We start from the raw sequence: 17,114 nt of genomic DNA on the forward strand, positions 1-17,114 counted from the left end.
TTCCACCAATCCATTTCCCTGCCCTTCAGCCCCTTCTGCCACCTTATCAATGGCAATCATTACTTTTTTGACTAATCACACTCATCAGTTTCTAACAGTTAGTTTGGAACAAGGTGAAACGTGAGGCAAAGAAAAAAAATCCAGACATTTTAGCGAATCATAGGTCCAAAATCACTGTTCTTTTCACACACAGTACAAGTGCCACGGTCTGGATTTTCAACCCCAATACGGGCTAGAAATCAGTAGCGGAAGGGAAATAAACTTTGCCCATTAACCTACATTCTGCTTCCCTGCCTCCAAATCCACAGTAGAACATGGCAATTAATGTAATGACATTGATTCAATGTGAATGACAGTTAAGTGCCAAGTAGCAATGCATATGATTCTTTTTATTCTTGCTGGCTTGGCCAGCATTTATTGCTTACTCCTAAGTGCCTTGGAGAAAATTGTGGTGAGCCACTTTCTTGAACCATTGACCCAGCAACAATAAAGAAATTGTTGAGTTTGCTCCAACATTGAGAAAGTTCAGGACAGAAATGGCAAAGTTTATGGACATCAATGAAATCAATGGATAAAGAAATAATGCAGGAAAATGGCATGGAGAAAATACCTGCCTTGATCTAGAATGGCAGAGCAAACACCGCAGCAGAACAGCCTTCTTCTGTGCCTAAACTGCAGACCACGTAGATGCCAAGATCCTGTTAACAACAGGAATCATGCTAGATTCATTGAATTAAGCCCTTGACTAGAAACAGGTCGGAATGAAGATTGAGTTCAGAGATTCTGCTCATGATTAGCACCAACAATTATAAAAGAGTTAAAGATCCAAAAGATGACAAAATAATCTATTTACAGAATAAAAATTAAGATTGAAGATGGAGAGATGAAAAACTAGAGGAGTAAAGAAAAGCAATATTTTGGACTAAAGCAGGTTTCAGACATCTAAGTTGTATTTGGAAAAAAAAAGCAGTGACACATCATAGAGCCAGATGGATAGGAGGGACCTGGAATAAACAAGATGAAAAGTAGATACAAAATCGATTAGCAAGATAGGAAATGAATTCTAAGTATGTTACTTGTTCTATAATTTACCATCTGTGATAATCTTGGGTCAGAACACTGTTCCTATGAAAGACAACATTATTTTACCCTTTAACAATGTTTCTGTGGAAGTTTTAAAAGTCAGCAATTTGTTGACTTTTTCTAAGCCACTCTTTATCCTTGTACTAAGGGCTCAGCTATCTACAGCCAGATATAAAACCGTATGATAAACACAAATCTGAAAGGCACAATCAGAAATGATTGTTCCCTTTAGTTAATCATTAATTTTGGGGAGCGGGGGATGGTGGTGGGGGGGGGCGGAGAGAGAAGTGGAGTCGGGGGTGGGAGGGCGCGTTGGATCTGCTCTCCACATTTCTTTTAAATGGTAAACAAGCGTGATTCATCACCAGGACGTAACTGTGGGCTGACTTAACAAGGGGTTGTGTTGGGTACCTTCACAGTAAGAGCTCTTAGGACCAAATTCACCCATCTGCTAGTGACAGCTGACTTCGTTTTTGATAACTGTGGTGTACAAACAAATAGGGCGGGCTCGGAAAAGTTTAAATAGCTGTTGTAAGTGTGTACCCTGGTTTATAGATTTGTTAACCTTGGATCAAAAAAAAATCGGGAATGCTGTACGACGTCTGAAGAGCTTTCGTACAGCCATTGATTGCAGTGATGTCAAACTGTTGAGGCTGCGAGTAGGATCAAAACCCGAAGTGCCTATCCAATTGGAAAGACTGAGAATCAGATTAAGGGGTTTGTCATCCGATACTGTGAGGACCCATCTCTCCGCAGACTGACCATTCACCGACTTTTCAAAAAGAATTATGATTTGATCCCAGTGGTTCCAGTAGTTTGAAGGGGAAGGGTGAAAGGCACACTGACAGCCCTTACTCGCTCCGGCATTCGCCATGAAGATGCCCATGAAGAGAGTCCCTGAGTCTCAGGGTTCATCTGTGGTTCACCTGCAGCCCCCGCACAAGCTAGTGGCTGGCATTCAGGACGAACCCTATATGACTCTGATCGGCAAACACTTGGCTTCGCTTGCGGAAAATTGCGGCGGCGGCGAGGAACTAGAGAAGAACTCATTGCCCGGTTGTGAAGAGAGGGAAATAGGGACAGATCTGGGCATTAAATCAGGTGGGATTCTGTCGCTTGCGACAAAGATTTGCGCTGTTGTCTACACACTTAAGGAACCTGTTGGGAACAGGGATTATTCAGCCATTATCAGAGGTCAAGTGTGCAGGGTCTCTAAAGTCGCGGTCCGTTTTAATTGAGTTTCCATCCCACGATCATTATTAAATTTAGCAGAGTAACAAATAATAAGAGGAAGACTAAAGCCTCAATGTGCAGTTGCGCTAATTTTTAGAATAATCAAAATATTGTCGGACCAATTAGATGGATTCCTTGAAGTGGGTTAACATAATAATTCACTCGAATGGTACAATTTAAATAATGCTGTGCAGTTCCGATAAAATAATCAAAAAAGTGCTAAATTTTAACCTTCGGGTTTGAGATTTTGAAGAATTATACATCATGAAGATGCAGAATCTCAGTCTGTGACCCCAATTTCTTCTGTTTGAATAGAACCAATATTTATCCATCTTTTAGGGTTTTCTTTTTGAAAAGATTTGGAATGCTAACACAAAAGGCAGTAGAGGCGTTGGGGGTGAAGGGGAACTGCGTATTGGCTAATCCTGAAAACTGTTGTCCTTTACAAAATTGTAGCGTCGAAGTCTGAAACGCTGATGGACTCGGGGACTCGACATCATAAACGATTAAAGAAATAAATGTTGGTAGAACCGAAGGTCCGCCTCAAAATCTCATTCTTTCCCCCAGAATCAGAAAACTGCAACGAAATCGCATCCTCTGAAGAAGAAGAAGGCCATGTTCCTGAAAGGAAAACATGCCTAAGCGAGGAACAACAATGTCAGAAAAAAACTATAACTCAGATCATCAAGGACAAGAAAAAGCAGACACAACTCACGCTGCAGTGGTAAGGACATGACGTGGAATCGAGATGAATCTAACACCACAACATTATTGTAGTGAATACAGATGGTAATAACTACAGATGCTGGAGTCAGAGATGACACAGTGTGGAGCTGGAGGACCCTCTCTTAGATCTGCTGCTGTAACAAAATCCCTTTTGCACGAAAACAAGTCCACACTGAATGTTTAATCCGATATATTGTTTTAAAATTTGCTAAAGACAAGCTGAGGCCCATGATTTCGGTTCACGTTTTAGTCAAGGGTCAGATTTGTCCCAATGTGTAGATAATGTTCCTAATTAATGTATCTTGCTCATCTCCATTGTCAGGTTGGAAGAAAACTATATCGTGTGTGACGGAGTCTGTCTGCCCCGGTGTATTCTCTATGCCCACTATTTAGATTTTTGTAGGAAAGAGAAGCTGGAACCAGCCTGCGCTGCCACTTTTGGAAAGGTGAGGCGTGCTTAATCACTGAGAACCCTGTCAGCAAAGAATGAAGGGAATGCTCCCTTTTCAAGAGATTTTTTATTAGCAGCTATATCCATAACTAAACTTGTCCTATACTATCACACTCACCTCATCTTCCAGTTTGATCCCTTATTGGATAATTTGAATTAATATATTAACAATTTTAATATGCTTAATATCATAGAATCATGCAACGGTAAAATCATACAACTTAGACCCGCTCACTACTTTTGTAAGTGCTGATTGCAATGAAGATACGCAGGCAATGTTCCCAAGCATTCGAAAAGACATCATACGAATAAACGCAGATTTTCTAGTATATATTGTATGTTCAAAAATAACCTTTTAGATTTTTCTTTCAGACAATACGCCAGAAGTTTCCTCTTCTCACCACCAGAAGACTTGGGACAAGAGGACACTCAAAGTAAGCCAGTTAGATATCACTGTTTTGTGAGTTCTAGTCGTCATTGTATCAACTTTCTTTACTATACAAACTTTGGACTTGTCAAACTTGGAAACATTCGGGCAAAGTATCATCTGATTTCTTAGCAGCAATTTTCTGGAGCTTATTTTACATCAGATGACATCAGACTGTTGATCTCGTTACCAGCTTCTGTCAAAATGAACTTCCTTTAAATCCTGATAATTGTAGGACAAACCTTTGTTACCTGTCCCAGTTCCTTACATGCCAATCCAACATGTTGTGAAAATGTGTGCATTCACGCAGGTGAAAAGGATTTCGTGTAAGCACTTGATTTTGATGGATATTGTGGTAGCTTGTTTCCTTATTGGGTTAAAGCAAAATTAACTTCAAAATCATGGCACTGTTTTGCAGATATCACTATTATGGAATTGGCATCAAAGAGAGCAGTGCATACTACCATTCAGTCTACTCGGGTAAAGGCTTGACAAGGTAAATTTATTCTATGTATGTCATAATAACATCCTTTTTCCTCCTTGGCTGAAAATGATTATTAGTGTAATCAGGAGCTGGCTTTATTAGTCAGCTGTGCCCTAACTTAAATTATATTTGCTGAAGAGAAAGCTAACAGGATTAGTGCAATATCTGTGACATCAAACAAAGTGCAATCTGTTTCGGAGCTGCAATAAACCTATTCCCAGTTATTGGTGGAACATTCTGGACACAAATAACGCAGGGTATCTAATAGGTTGTTTTAAATTTGCAGTTACCAAGTGTGACTCTTGGTTGCTGTTTGGTGCTTGTGATGATAATAAACAGCAATAGGTACAGTTGCATTGCTACATTGCTGTAAATAAGGTGCAAAGTACAGAAACAGCCCATTGTGGCCAATGGCCTGTGTTGGTGTTAATGCTGCACAAATCTTCCCCTACGTTCGTCTTGTCCTGTAAGAATTTTTTTTAAAATTTCTACCTCTCTTATGTGCTTGTCTGGCTTCCTTATAAGTACATCAATGTTAGTACTCTCAACTGTTCATGTAATTGGTCATGCAGACAAAATACTATTTCTCAACTGAAGAGCAGATTCACCATCTAGCTGGTAAATTTATTGAAATGAAAGTTATGAATTAATTTCTAGTCAATAATCGTACTTTCATCAGGCTTGTAGCATTTTGAATTTGACTCCAACCCATGTAAAATCACACTTTCAAATGCTAAGGTGGTTCACTGTCTGTGGCCTAGTGCTGGGATTCCGAAGGTCCAGACCTGTGTGTGTTTAAATGCTATACTTGGTTTCACTTGCTAAATTCTTAGATGTAATTGAATAACTGACAGCCTAGATAGTGCTCAACTAATATTAAAATATAAAGGCTAGCAGATCAATTAGCATCTTCTTGAAATGTCAAATTGTACACGACTTTCCAATCTTTACATTTTTATCTCCTACTCTGAAGAAAGTGTTTACTCTTTATTGGCGTATGGTTTCACAAGTGCCCTCCGAGATCTCACTGAAGTGGTAATTGTGTGAGTTTCAAGTGCTAACAGCCTATTTTTCCCAAGTGGATTTTTGGGTGTTTCTGTTCTCATTAGTCTTTTGCAAATACAAACTTTCTACCAAAGTCTAAAGCTTGTAATCAGGAGTAACAAGTCTAGTTGATTTCTCTCTCATTGGTCCAGACATTTAAGACCATTTGTAGCATTTCTGTTATAGCTCTGCATGAGATCAACCACTGTCAAGTTATTTTAAAGATCTACCAACAGTGCTGGCCTAAAAAAAACTTAGTCCTAGCTGTGTTCAAGTGCAGCATTCCATCAAATTTTCTTATCAGTTGCATGGACCTTGAGGGCCATGCACAACAGTGATTTGTGGAACTGGGTGCTATGGTCGGCATGCCCGCATGGAACATTGGAGTTGCTTAGTACGTGCAAAGCCATATACCTTAGAGGGAACATTGGTAAACTGTAACACATTCTGCAGTACTACTGTCATCTTTCTATGAGCCAGTCCCAGTAATCTAAAGTCCTTCCTCCTGTACCATTTTTCCATCTGCACATTCATCTGCTTTATCCTTCTATTTACGGACTTAATTGCATATGGCATGAGGAGTAATCTTCCTCTTTGTCCTCCTGTACAGCCAAGCTGCTTATTGTGCCACAAACATCTATTGCACTCCCTCAAGGAACCAACTCCCCCATGAGCTTCCAAAATGGAAAACCCCAGGGATTCCTGATCCGCCCACCTCTTTCTCTTGGACTGCTTGATGGTTACCTTTCTGTCTCCAAGCCCTTATGCTGCAATGTAATCACCTCTCTGAATGTGCTCTCCATGTACCTCTCAGCCTCGTGGACGCACTACAGTGAGTCTAGTTGGAGCTTACATTTCTGCACTTGTTGCATTTGTGGTCATCCAGGATATTGTCAAAAAAATCACACAACACCAGATTAAAGTCCCACAGGTTGATTTGAAAACACAAGCTTTCAAAGCTGGGCTCCTTCCTCAGGCATCGTGAGTGTATAAGACACAGAATTTATAAGGAGAAAGTTAACAATCCTAAAACTGGCTGCTTCTTTGGGCAGTACGGTGGCTCAGTGGTTAGCACTGCAGCCTCACAGCACCAGGGACCTGGGTTCGATTCCAGCCTCGGGTAACTGCCTGTGTGGAGTTTTCACATTCTCCCTGTCTCTGTGTGGGTTTGCTCCGGTTTTCTCCCACAGCCCAAAGATGTGCAGGCTAGGTGAATTGGCCAGGGTAAATTGCCTGTAGTGTTCAGGGGTGTGTGGGTTATAGGGGGGTGGGTCTGGGTGGGATGCTGCAAGGAGTGGTGTGGACTTGTTGGGCCAAAGGCCTGTTTCCACACTGTAGGGAATTGAATCTTTAATCAGTTAAGTAGGAGACTCCTGATTAAAATGCAAAACCCAGATTTCTTTCAAGTCATTATCCTGAGATAATTAAAGGTTTTATCAGTGAATACATGAGGTGACATTTCAGGTCAGAAAATGCACTTTTGGTGATAATAGGAACTGCAGATGCTGGAGAATCTGAGATAACAAGGTGTGGAGTTGGATGAACACAGCAGGCCAAGCAGCATCTCAGGAGCAGGAAAGCTGACGTTTCTGATTTTCTGATGAAGGGTCTAGGCCTAAAACATCGGCTTTCCTGCTCCTAAGATGCTGCTTGGCCTGCTGTGTTCATCCAGCTCCACACCTTGTTATCTATAATGCATTTTCGGTGTGAGGTCTTGCTTTGAGTCTATGTTTTAAACTTGGGCCAGCTTTTTATTTGAGCAAACAGAATGTATCTGCCAATACACAAACATCTTGGATGAAATAATTCGTGTGTGTGTCTGTGTCTGTGTCTGTGTGAGTATATAGTGTTGGCTACTAGCCTCTGCTCAGCGATTTTGCATTGTTGCATATCTCCACTTTGGAAGACACTTACCCAAGATTGGAGGCTGAATGACCTTGACCCCTGAACTGTTACCCCATGCCCAAGGAAAGAACTGAGCTCTGAAAGCTTGTATTTTCAAATAAAACTGATGGATATAACTGGGTGTTGTGTGATTTTTGATCCTGTCTACTCCAGTCTAACACCAGCATCTCGACATCTAGGATATTGGAAGGGCCATGATCTTCCACATATTATTAGCCGCGCATTCCCCTCAAATGAGCTGAATTGGCAACCTTAACTTCCTTAATTTTATTCCACTTTGGATTACTTATACTGGCTCTGAATTTTTGTTTTTCCTGGTGTTTCTCAGTCAAATCAAAGTAAAGCTACTTCTTTAAAGACAATATAGTTTTCTATTTTACAGCAATGTAAAGACAGTCTAATAGCATTTAATAGCAATTTCTTACCAAAAATTGAGCTTATAGAGAAAGAGTGGAAGAACAAAACTCACCTTCTCCTTGCAACTTTATCTGCAACAAGTTCCCAATTTGAACCAAATTGGCTAATACACACAGATTATGTCTAACTCAAGCAAAATGTCCCTCACACTCTATATGTGCCCTTACTCAAATGACAGCAACAATTAGTTTCTGCATGAGGACTTTTACAATGGATTCATCGGGCAGTTTATGATCTATATGCTGCTATATTTATTTACAACAATAGCAGCAACAACAAAATCTCACATTTGTTTTGTGCTCTTAATATAGAAAAATGCCCTTACGTGTTCCACAGACTTTAAGAATGTGTCTTCATTGAAAGTGTTTTATTTATATGTAAAAGAAAATGCTGATACTTTTAAACTTCAATGACCTGTCGATAAATGTTGGTCAAACCTCAATGCCGTCTTTTCCTGGTTCCTGAATCTTATTAACCAACAGATTTGTATTCAGGAGTTAATAATGCTATTGAAAAGGTTTTGTTGGACAATTTCCATGGGGGCATTTCTTTATGTACTGAATGCAAATCAATTACGGAACATCATACAATCCGGAAAACAAATTTGTGGTGTGGAAGAAAAGAAGTGAGGCGTGGGTAATTTTCAATGTGGCAGTGAGGATGATCCACCCATCCCTCCTGGGAAATGCAGCAAGCATCTTTGAAGGGGCTGAGTGAGCACCATTTTAAATATCAAATTTATAAGACCAACTTAATAGCTTTAGTAATATAATTGTATTAATAATATTTTTCATTATTCATAGGTTTTCAGGAAGCAAACTGAAAAGTGAGGTACGTAGAATTGAAGTGTATAAAACCATATTGAGAACATTTGGATCTCTTTATTGTGAGTCACCGATGTACGGAGTGTTATATCATTATTAAGGGGAAAAAAGACAACACTGACAATGTAAGACTTTTTACACAGTATACCTTTCTTTATTCTGAGCCATAGTCTATAACCAGATACTTAAAGTTATTGATTTCTTCGTGCACTAATTGTTGAACTTGACAAACTGCCAAAAGGTAAAGACTGTAAATAATGGATTTAAAACATGTGTGGCAGAGCTTAAGTCAATATTACACAATGTTAATGTGCAATGAAGACTTCAAAGGTAAACAATTTTTCATGAAAAATAAATGATTGCCACGCTCTGTCTGTTATATGTTTTATATGTAGAACAACAGATGGCTGGAGGTTGGGTGAGGGAGTGGGAAATTGTGCTTTATAGGCACATATGGTGATCCATGAGTATGTTCAATCGCCATTAGTATGGGTACATAAACAAACTTGAGAACAAAGAAGGAATCTAGATTGGTCTGTATAATATATAGAACGATGTTTGTAATATATATGAGGCTAATTATTCATTTTCATTTATGCTGAAAGTTGCCCAATGAAGTTGGGATGAGTTAATTGTAAAGCGAAAGACATTTGATCATGGGGGTTTTATATCACATGTGCACTGGCGTATGTTAGTGTTGATATCAGAAAAAAAACAAGAATGTAGAAGATCATTTTGTTGGAAATGCAGGAGAATAAATTATTAATGAATTAAAGTTATGTAAGTGCTCATCCCAATACCAATGGTATTTTACCAGCAGTAGTTGTTCTACATGCATATGCCACCAGGCTGTAACCTGACTAAGGGGATGGGCCTCCAATTTTGTCATCCTATACAGCATGGAGGATATACCCAGTGGAAAGTGTGGCCTACTTGATCAGCCTTCTGGCCTCCTGATCACTTCCCATCTCACCCCATCCTCGTCTCACTGAGGCCTGGCTATCCAGGGACTGCCAGCCCTAATCTACTGCTTCTCTGGCATCTAGCGCTGCCTCTGGTTGATGACTGCAATCCAGGAAATGGCCACTGCTCTCGTTGGTCCTGCTTGGCTTGAAGGGCTGACTTGACAGTCGGCTCTTAGAGATAGAACATCCACTCACAAGAAGGGTGGACAGCATGACCTCAGGCATCTAAATGTCTTTCACCCATGAAATTTGGTCATGATTTCATGGAGGTGGGCTAGCTCCCAATTTTGTGGTTTGGAGTGGGACATGACATCTGCATTAAATGCTGTCCAAAAATAATTAGAAATTAAGAATGTCAAGAAGCTGAAGGAGATTGTGTTAGATTTTCCAACATTTTAGTGCTCATGTGGTTCACAATATGATTTTTAGTTAGTAATGTTTTATCTATTTTTGGAAAATAGATTTAACTTTAACCAGCTTTCTAAAGTACAACTGGTAAACAGTATATTCTAAAAAAAGACTGTTCCGCAAACAATTCTGCCCAACCATTGATGTTGTAACTTAACAAGGATTGTGCCTCAATTAAAAATGAGACATAGGTGACATAGCAGCGGTGACAGGGTAGAGTGAAGATCAACTCAAACAGGCAAAACACCAAAGATGATTAATATAACAGCATGTTAAATAATTAGTAACACTTATAGAAGGTATTAAAAAGCCCTTTCCTTCTGCCTGTTCTTGTCTGTCATCTGTCTGTCACAAAATCTTTTCATATTTGCCTTATACACTCAAATTTCTTCCTCTCCTTAAAGACGGTAGGAGTCACAACTCATCCTTTCCAACTTCCAGCCCCTGATGATTGTTTCTATGGGTGACTGCCTGTAAACTTTAAACAGCACCATTAACTCCGGAACAGAGGTCTGTAGCTGAATGAGGTTCAGGTGCAGGAGAATGGCAACATTGTGGTTTGACCTACATTCATCAACAAGTCATTGAAACTTAAAAGTAGGAACAATTTTTGTGTTTTCTAGCTCTCTTTGCTGGCATTAAATTGGCAACTTATATAAATTGACAAATTGCCCTTGTTGTTGTTCATCTTAAATCAGAGTTTGGTTGGTTTGGAAAGGCAGACATATTATATATTTTTATTAAAAATTAATGGGCCCAAAAGTTTGACTGGGTTTTAGCACGATCCAAATCATAGGATGGGAATTTATCAGTGACATCTGTTTATTCAGGTGACTGTGATATTCAGGTGGACGTCAATAGCGGAGTTGTCAGCTAGGTATTTCCAATCAACCTGATCAGTCATGTTACACTACGTCAGAGATAGTAGGAATTGCAGATGCTGGAGAATCCGAGATAACAAGGTGTAGGGATGGAAGTACACAGTAGGCCAAGCAGCATCAGAGGAGCAGGAAGGCTGACGTTTCAGGCCTAGACCCTTCTCCAGAAATGTCAGCCTTCCTGCTCCTCTGATGCTGCTTGACCTGCTGTGTTCACCCAGCTCCACACCTTGTTATCTCAGATTACACTACATGTCTGGGGTAGGTGTGATTTAAACCTAAGCTGTCTGACCTAGATAGAGATGCTGCTACCACACCACAAAATCCTTTAGAGAAGTCAGCTAAATTAAATTGGGTGATCCAAAATATCTGTGTAAAACAATCACAGCACCAGGGACCAGCCTCGGGCGACTGTCTTTGTGGAGTTTGCACATTCTCCCCTTGTCTGCGTGGGTTTCCTCTGGGTGCTCTGGTTTCCTGCCACAGTGCAAAGATGTGCAAGCTAGGTGGATTGGCCATACTAAATTGCCCACAGTTTCCAGGCATGTGTAGATTAGGTGGATCATAGGGGGATGAGTCTGGCCGGATGTCTGAGGGTCAGTGTGGACTTGTTGGGCTGAAGGGCCTTTTTCCACAGTGTCGGGATTCTATTAAAAAAAAGTCTGCAACATCCTAAAAGCATAAGGAGAAGATAGAAAGAAACTGTGCAGGGACTGAAGCTGAGCTCTGAAGAAAGAAGGCTAGAAAAATACTATTATTGAAGGATGGATAGAGAATCAATTGAGAGATGGTACATCAGATGGAAGTCCTTGGGCATGTATTGAGGGCCAAAGGGAAGAGTGTAAGACTGGGGAAGAGTGAAAAAAAAACTCCAATGAGAAACACTGATATTAAACTGCTCAAATGCCCACCCCCCAAAAAAAAATTAACAGTAGGAGGATAGATTGTTGAGAAGGATGGTAGCTCAATCAATGAAAAGAGCAGAAAATACTGGGAGCTGATCCTGCATATTTAAGTAAAAGACATGGAACAGAGGGACGGGCTTGCTGAAGATAGCAGCCAAGGTTGCACATTGCATGCTTTGTGGAGGGAGGTAGCTGTGATATTGAGTTCCAACTCATTGAATCCCTTTTGTCACAAATATGTCAAAAAATTCTCACCTTGTCTTGAATTTCTTTTATTGTGCCACTCTTTCACTTAATTTCTTAACGATGCACAAGGAGTCAATTTTGAAAGTGCTACAAAGTTTCTAAGGATAAGTTGAGAAAATATCCTTGGCCTCAATCCTATGGAGGTGATCTCAGGAGTATTACTTTGTAAAAATAACAAAGCATGCTGAACAAACATCGTATTCATATAGAGGTACTGCTGAGGATGATCTTAAAGATGTAGGAATAGATGGCAGACATCACAATCAAGTCATATGAGCATTCCAGAAGGCCACCTCAGGTAGGTGATCAGTCCACACAACTACTGTGGTAACACAATTGTTAAAGAGGTCTACTGGGACTTGGAAGTCCTATGATTCACTTTGGACTATAAGATTGTTGATAACAGAGCTGAATGGTGTTTGTGACCCTTGATCTAATGCTTGAGTAGCTGTAAGAACATAAGAAAATAGAAACAGGAGTAGGCCATTTAGCCCTTTAAGCCTGCACAGCCATTCAACAAGAACCGGTTGATCTGCTCCCACGCCTTAAAACCTCTCTCATGTCAATTCAGCATAGCCCGTTTATCTCTTTATTTTCAGTGGTTGAACCTCCACAACTCTCTGGGGTAGAGAATTCTAGATATTCAGTACTTTCTGGGAGAGGAAACTCGTTTGCATCTCATTTTTAAACGAGTGCCTCATAATTATCTGTAACTACATGCTGTGGTTCGAGACTCGCCCATTAATGGAAACAATGCCTCAACATCTACCCTGTTAAGCCCTTCTCAGAAACTTGTCTGTTTCAATAAGGTCATCCGCCATTCTTCTAAACTCTAATGAATGCTGGTAGACCTGTTTAGCCGAGTTTGTTAAGTCAATCCATTCATCCCATGAATAATCCTAGTGAATAGTTTTTGAACTGCTTCCAATGTCAATATGTCCTTTTTTAAATAATTAGACCAAAAATTTACACAGTATTCCATTTTCAGGCTCTCCAACACCCTGTACAATTGTAACAAGATTCCTATATTTCTAAACTCCAAAGACCAAGTTCATTTTGCCTTCTTAACTATTTGCTGCATTTGCATATTAACTTTTTCTGTCTCATGCACAAGAAAATTTTCCTGCATTTAACTCTTATCTGCTGATTTTTTGCTCATTCACTTAATCTATCCATACCAGTGCAAATTCTTATGTCATATCACAACATGCTTTTCCACCTACTTTTGTATCATTTGTAAATTTAAAATATTATACTCTTGTTCCTCCCCAAATACATTAACATGGCCAGTAAATAATTGAGGTTCTAGGACTGATCTTTCTACGATTCCACCAGTATGTCTTTCCAACCTGAAAAATGCTCATTAATCCTGACTCTCTGTTTCTGTGTGTTAACCAATCCTCACTCTATGCTAATACATTACCCCCAATACCATGAGCTCGTATCCTATGCAGTAATCTTTATGTCACACTTTATTGAATTCTTTCTGAAAATATGTTACATCTGTTGGTTCCCCTTTATCAAATTTGATTGCTATATCCTCAAAGAAATTTAGAAAATTTTCTTAAATTGTGATTTCCCTTTCACAACACCATCTTAACTCTGTTTAATTGTGTTGTGCTTTTCTAACGTCCTGCTATTTCTTAAAAATGAAACCTAGCATTTTCCCAATGACAGATGTTAATCTAACAGGCCTATAGTTTCCTGTTTTCTATCTTGCTCCTTCCATTTAATAGGGCCATCATGTTATCAATTTTCCAAACACTGGAACCCTCCCACAATCCAGTGAGTTCTGGAATATTCCAACCAATGTCTCCACTACCCTCTGCAGTCACTTGCTTTAAGACACTTGGGTGAAGGTCATCTGGCTCTAATTTCTTATTTGCCTTTAGTCCCATTAGGTTGTCCAATTATTTGCCCATCATGATTGAGACTGTTACAGAATCACTACTTCCACTAGTACTGTTTACCTGTTATTTTGGGGTTGTTTATAATGTCTTCCACCATGAAGACTGATGCTAAATATTATTTTAAATTATCTGCTATTTCCCTGTTCTCCATTGTGAATTCTACAGTTGCATCCTCCCATGTGATGGCCCTGTTAAAGGAAGGAATAAGACAGAAAGCAGGAAACTTTGGCCCATTAACTGGTGGTGATGGCCCAGTGGTATTACTGCTTAAGCTATTCCATCCATCAACCCAGGTAATTTCTGAGGACCCAGGTTTGAATCCCACCGCAGCAAATAGTGGGATTTGAGTTTAATTCTAAAAATCTAGAATTAACAGTCTTAATGCTAACCATGAATCAGTTGTTGATTGTTGGAAAATCCCATCTGATTCACTGATGTCTTTTTGGGAAGCATCTTTACCTGGTCTGGTCAGTAAGTGTCTCTGGACCCACACGATGTGGTTGACTCTCAACTGCCTTTTGGGCAATAAATACTAGCTCAGCCAGCGATGCCCTCATCCCGTGAATGAATAAAAAAAAGCCTAACTTCTGTCATCGGGAAAGTGCTAGATTTCGTTATTATGAAATAGCAGGACATTTAGAAAAGTTTCCCACATTAACTTCAGCTGTTATCTTTATTCTTGTATACCTGTAGAAGCTCTTGCTTGTTAGTTTTTGTATCTTTCAAAGGTACTTTCGTAATCAATTTTCTCTGTCTTTATGTGCTTTCTCGTCATCCGTATCTGCTTCATGAAATGGCTGCATTTGCTCACAACCAGGAGCATGTGTCATCGTAACAAAATTTCTGACAAAAAATGAAATGAAAATAATAAAAATCTAACAAACCCTTAAAAAATGAAAACAAAATTTTTTAAAATCTATGTAGGTGAAGAGAAATAAAGCTGTTAAACAAAATAGACTTTTTTCTTAATTTACAAAAATCAACTTTATAAAATTGAAGGTGAGCTTGCAGAATCTGAGTTTACTGGCAGATTATTGGTGTCAAAAGACAATCTGCTTTTGTTAACCACAGGTGGTAATCCTTCTCAATGAGTACTTCTTTTTGCCTGAGTTTTTTTGCTGAGAATTACGAACTGTATGTCTAATGTTGGCCATTATGCATTCTCCAATGTTCCCCTTAGTCTATTTGCCCAGCCTCTTCGAGACAACACTTTCATCATTCCTCTGTAATATCCCTTGCTTAAGTTGAGCGCAGTAGTTTAAGATCCTGAGTTTCTCTCCTTCAAAATGAGTCTTAAATTCTACCATATTGTGATTGGCACTTCCTAGAGGATCCTTAAACATGAGATCTCACATTAATTCCACCTAATTACATCTCCTGTGTTCTGCGGTATAATGCGTTAAGGAGCAATTCCTGAAACACTTTATAAATTCAAGTCACCCTTGCCCATCTGAGTATTCCACTCAATATGCCCATTAAAAACACACATAATTGTAGACGCTTCTTACTTGTCTCCATTATATCCCAATTTATACTTTCTCCTGCAGTGAGACAACTCTTTGTGGGATTATAGACAACCCCAAACCATGACTTAATTCCTTTGTCATTCCTTATTTCCACCCAACTGATTCATTATCATGATGCATTGCATCTACATCATGATTCACAACTGCACTTTATTAACAAAGCTACTCCACCTCTTTTTCCTTTTTGCTTATTCTTCCGGAATGTCGACGACCCTTGAGTATTGAGTCCCTAGTCTTGTCATGCTGTAACCATGTCTCCATAATAGCTATCAATCATATTCATTTATTTCTATTTGTGCTATCACTCAGAGGACCTGATATTGGAATAATGGTAACATGAAGTACTTGCTGTATTACTTAGCACGATCAAACTAATTTTTGAAAATGCAAGCCAAGTGTTCCGAAATATATCTATTCCTTTTAGTTGTTTTTGAGAAGATATTTAGCAGTCAAAATTGCAACAAGCAACAGAATTCCTTCTGTTTCTCACAACTTGCAGATTCCTGATGTTTCCAAGATTTTCTTCTCATGCTGACTGCACCTGCCTGTGTTTGGTTGGGTGCATTCAAGATGGATGTAAAGGAAACACACCTTTTGACACTCTTTCCCTCATTTCCATGTCACAACCACATATGAGGTATTTCCTGAGAGTGGTTTGTGAAGTAAGAATTTGTATAAGTTTGTATGTAGCCCCCTGATAAATATTGAATGTTTCAATTTAAAACTAAACCTAATAGCACAGCTCAATGTTTTAAACAAATAAAAGGTTAGTTTATTACACAGCTATTGCTGAAAGTTGCTCAACTGAAATGTGGTAAAACTATTAGCTAAAATGCAGTTACGATGATTTAAAGTAAGTAAAAATATAAGTTATGTATGAAGATGAAAATGAGATCAGTCTCTATCGTTGCAGGCCTGGCTTGCTTGAAGATTCTCTTTCTGAAATGAATGGGTTGAAAGTTGAAGTCACATTCAGCAACTACGATGGCTTCTGTAGTCGAATAGTTGGAGGTTGCTCCCACAGGTGGACTCAGTACGCCGAACAGGTCCTGGGAGTGAGTGAAGGCACCTTAGTTTCACTTTTATGGCACTGCAAATTGTGGCTCTTTGCAGCCTGTTTCAGTACAGTAGCCCCCTTAGCCATTCTTTTTGTCCTGGATGCCTTTTTCTGTCTCCCCATTGAGAAACAGTTGCTTTTTCAAGATGTTTCTCTCATGGTGTTCAAATCGTTTTCCTCTCAGTGGCTATCTTCAGCCAGCTTTCTTTACAATCAAACAAAATGGCTGAAAGTAATAATTTTGACGACTAATTGCTCTATGAAGCAAAGTCATTTAGGTTGGAATTTCTAGTGATGTTTTCCTTCATGTCTCCTGTTCAAACTTTCAGATGGTTTGAATCTTTACACATTTTGAGGATTCAGTGACCCATCCTGATCTCCTTGAACTATTTCATGAACCCTTGTGTGATTAACCATTATGATAATGACGTCAGATTGCCTACTTTCGACTGCGGTTATATTCTGAAATGAAGCCATGTGACTTTTTGGGATCTATTTTATACGACTCTGTGTGTCCATTTTAAAGACAGGTTATCCTTCTTTACAAAGCATACGATATAATGACTTCATGTTCATGGCAATCAGAAGAAATAGTTTGTATCAGTTCTCACAAAGAAGACAAAAA

At 39.3% G+C, this 17,114-nt stretch overlaps 1 protein-coding gene across 3 annotated transcripts in view; it reads left to right on the plus strand.

Annotated features, from left to right (window-relative positions):
* Positions 1-1,654: 1,654 nt before the first annotated feature.
* Positions 1,655-17,114, plus strand: part of rfx6 (regulatory factor X, 6) — an 86,747-nt gene continuing 71,287 nt past the window's right edge. For all 3 annotated transcript variants that reach the window (XM_048531353.1, XM_059645738.1, XM_048531354.1), the window contains exons 1-6: positions 1,655-2,184; positions 2,884-3,040; positions 3,365-3,488; positions 3,866-3,927; positions 4,339-4,416; positions 8,574-8,601. In XM_048531353.1, coding sequence (XP_048387310.1) covers positions 1,956-2,184; positions 2,884-3,040; positions 3,365-3,488; positions 3,866-3,927; positions 4,339-4,416; positions 8,574-8,601 — 678 coding nt within the window. In that variant the 5' untranslated portion in view covers positions 1,655-1,955. The remainder of the gene's footprint in view (positions 2,185-2,883; positions 3,041-3,364; positions 3,489-3,865; positions 3,928-4,338; positions 4,417-8,573; positions 8,602-17,114) is intronic.

This window comes from Stegostoma tigrinum, chromosome 4, assembly GCF_030684315.1.
Source record: "Stegostoma tigrinum isolate sSteTig4 chromosome 4, sSteTig4.hap1, whole genome shotgun sequence".
Lineage (NCBI taxonomy): Eukaryota > Metazoa > Chordata > Chondrichthyes > Orectolobiformes > Stegostomatidae > Stegostoma > Stegostoma tigrinum.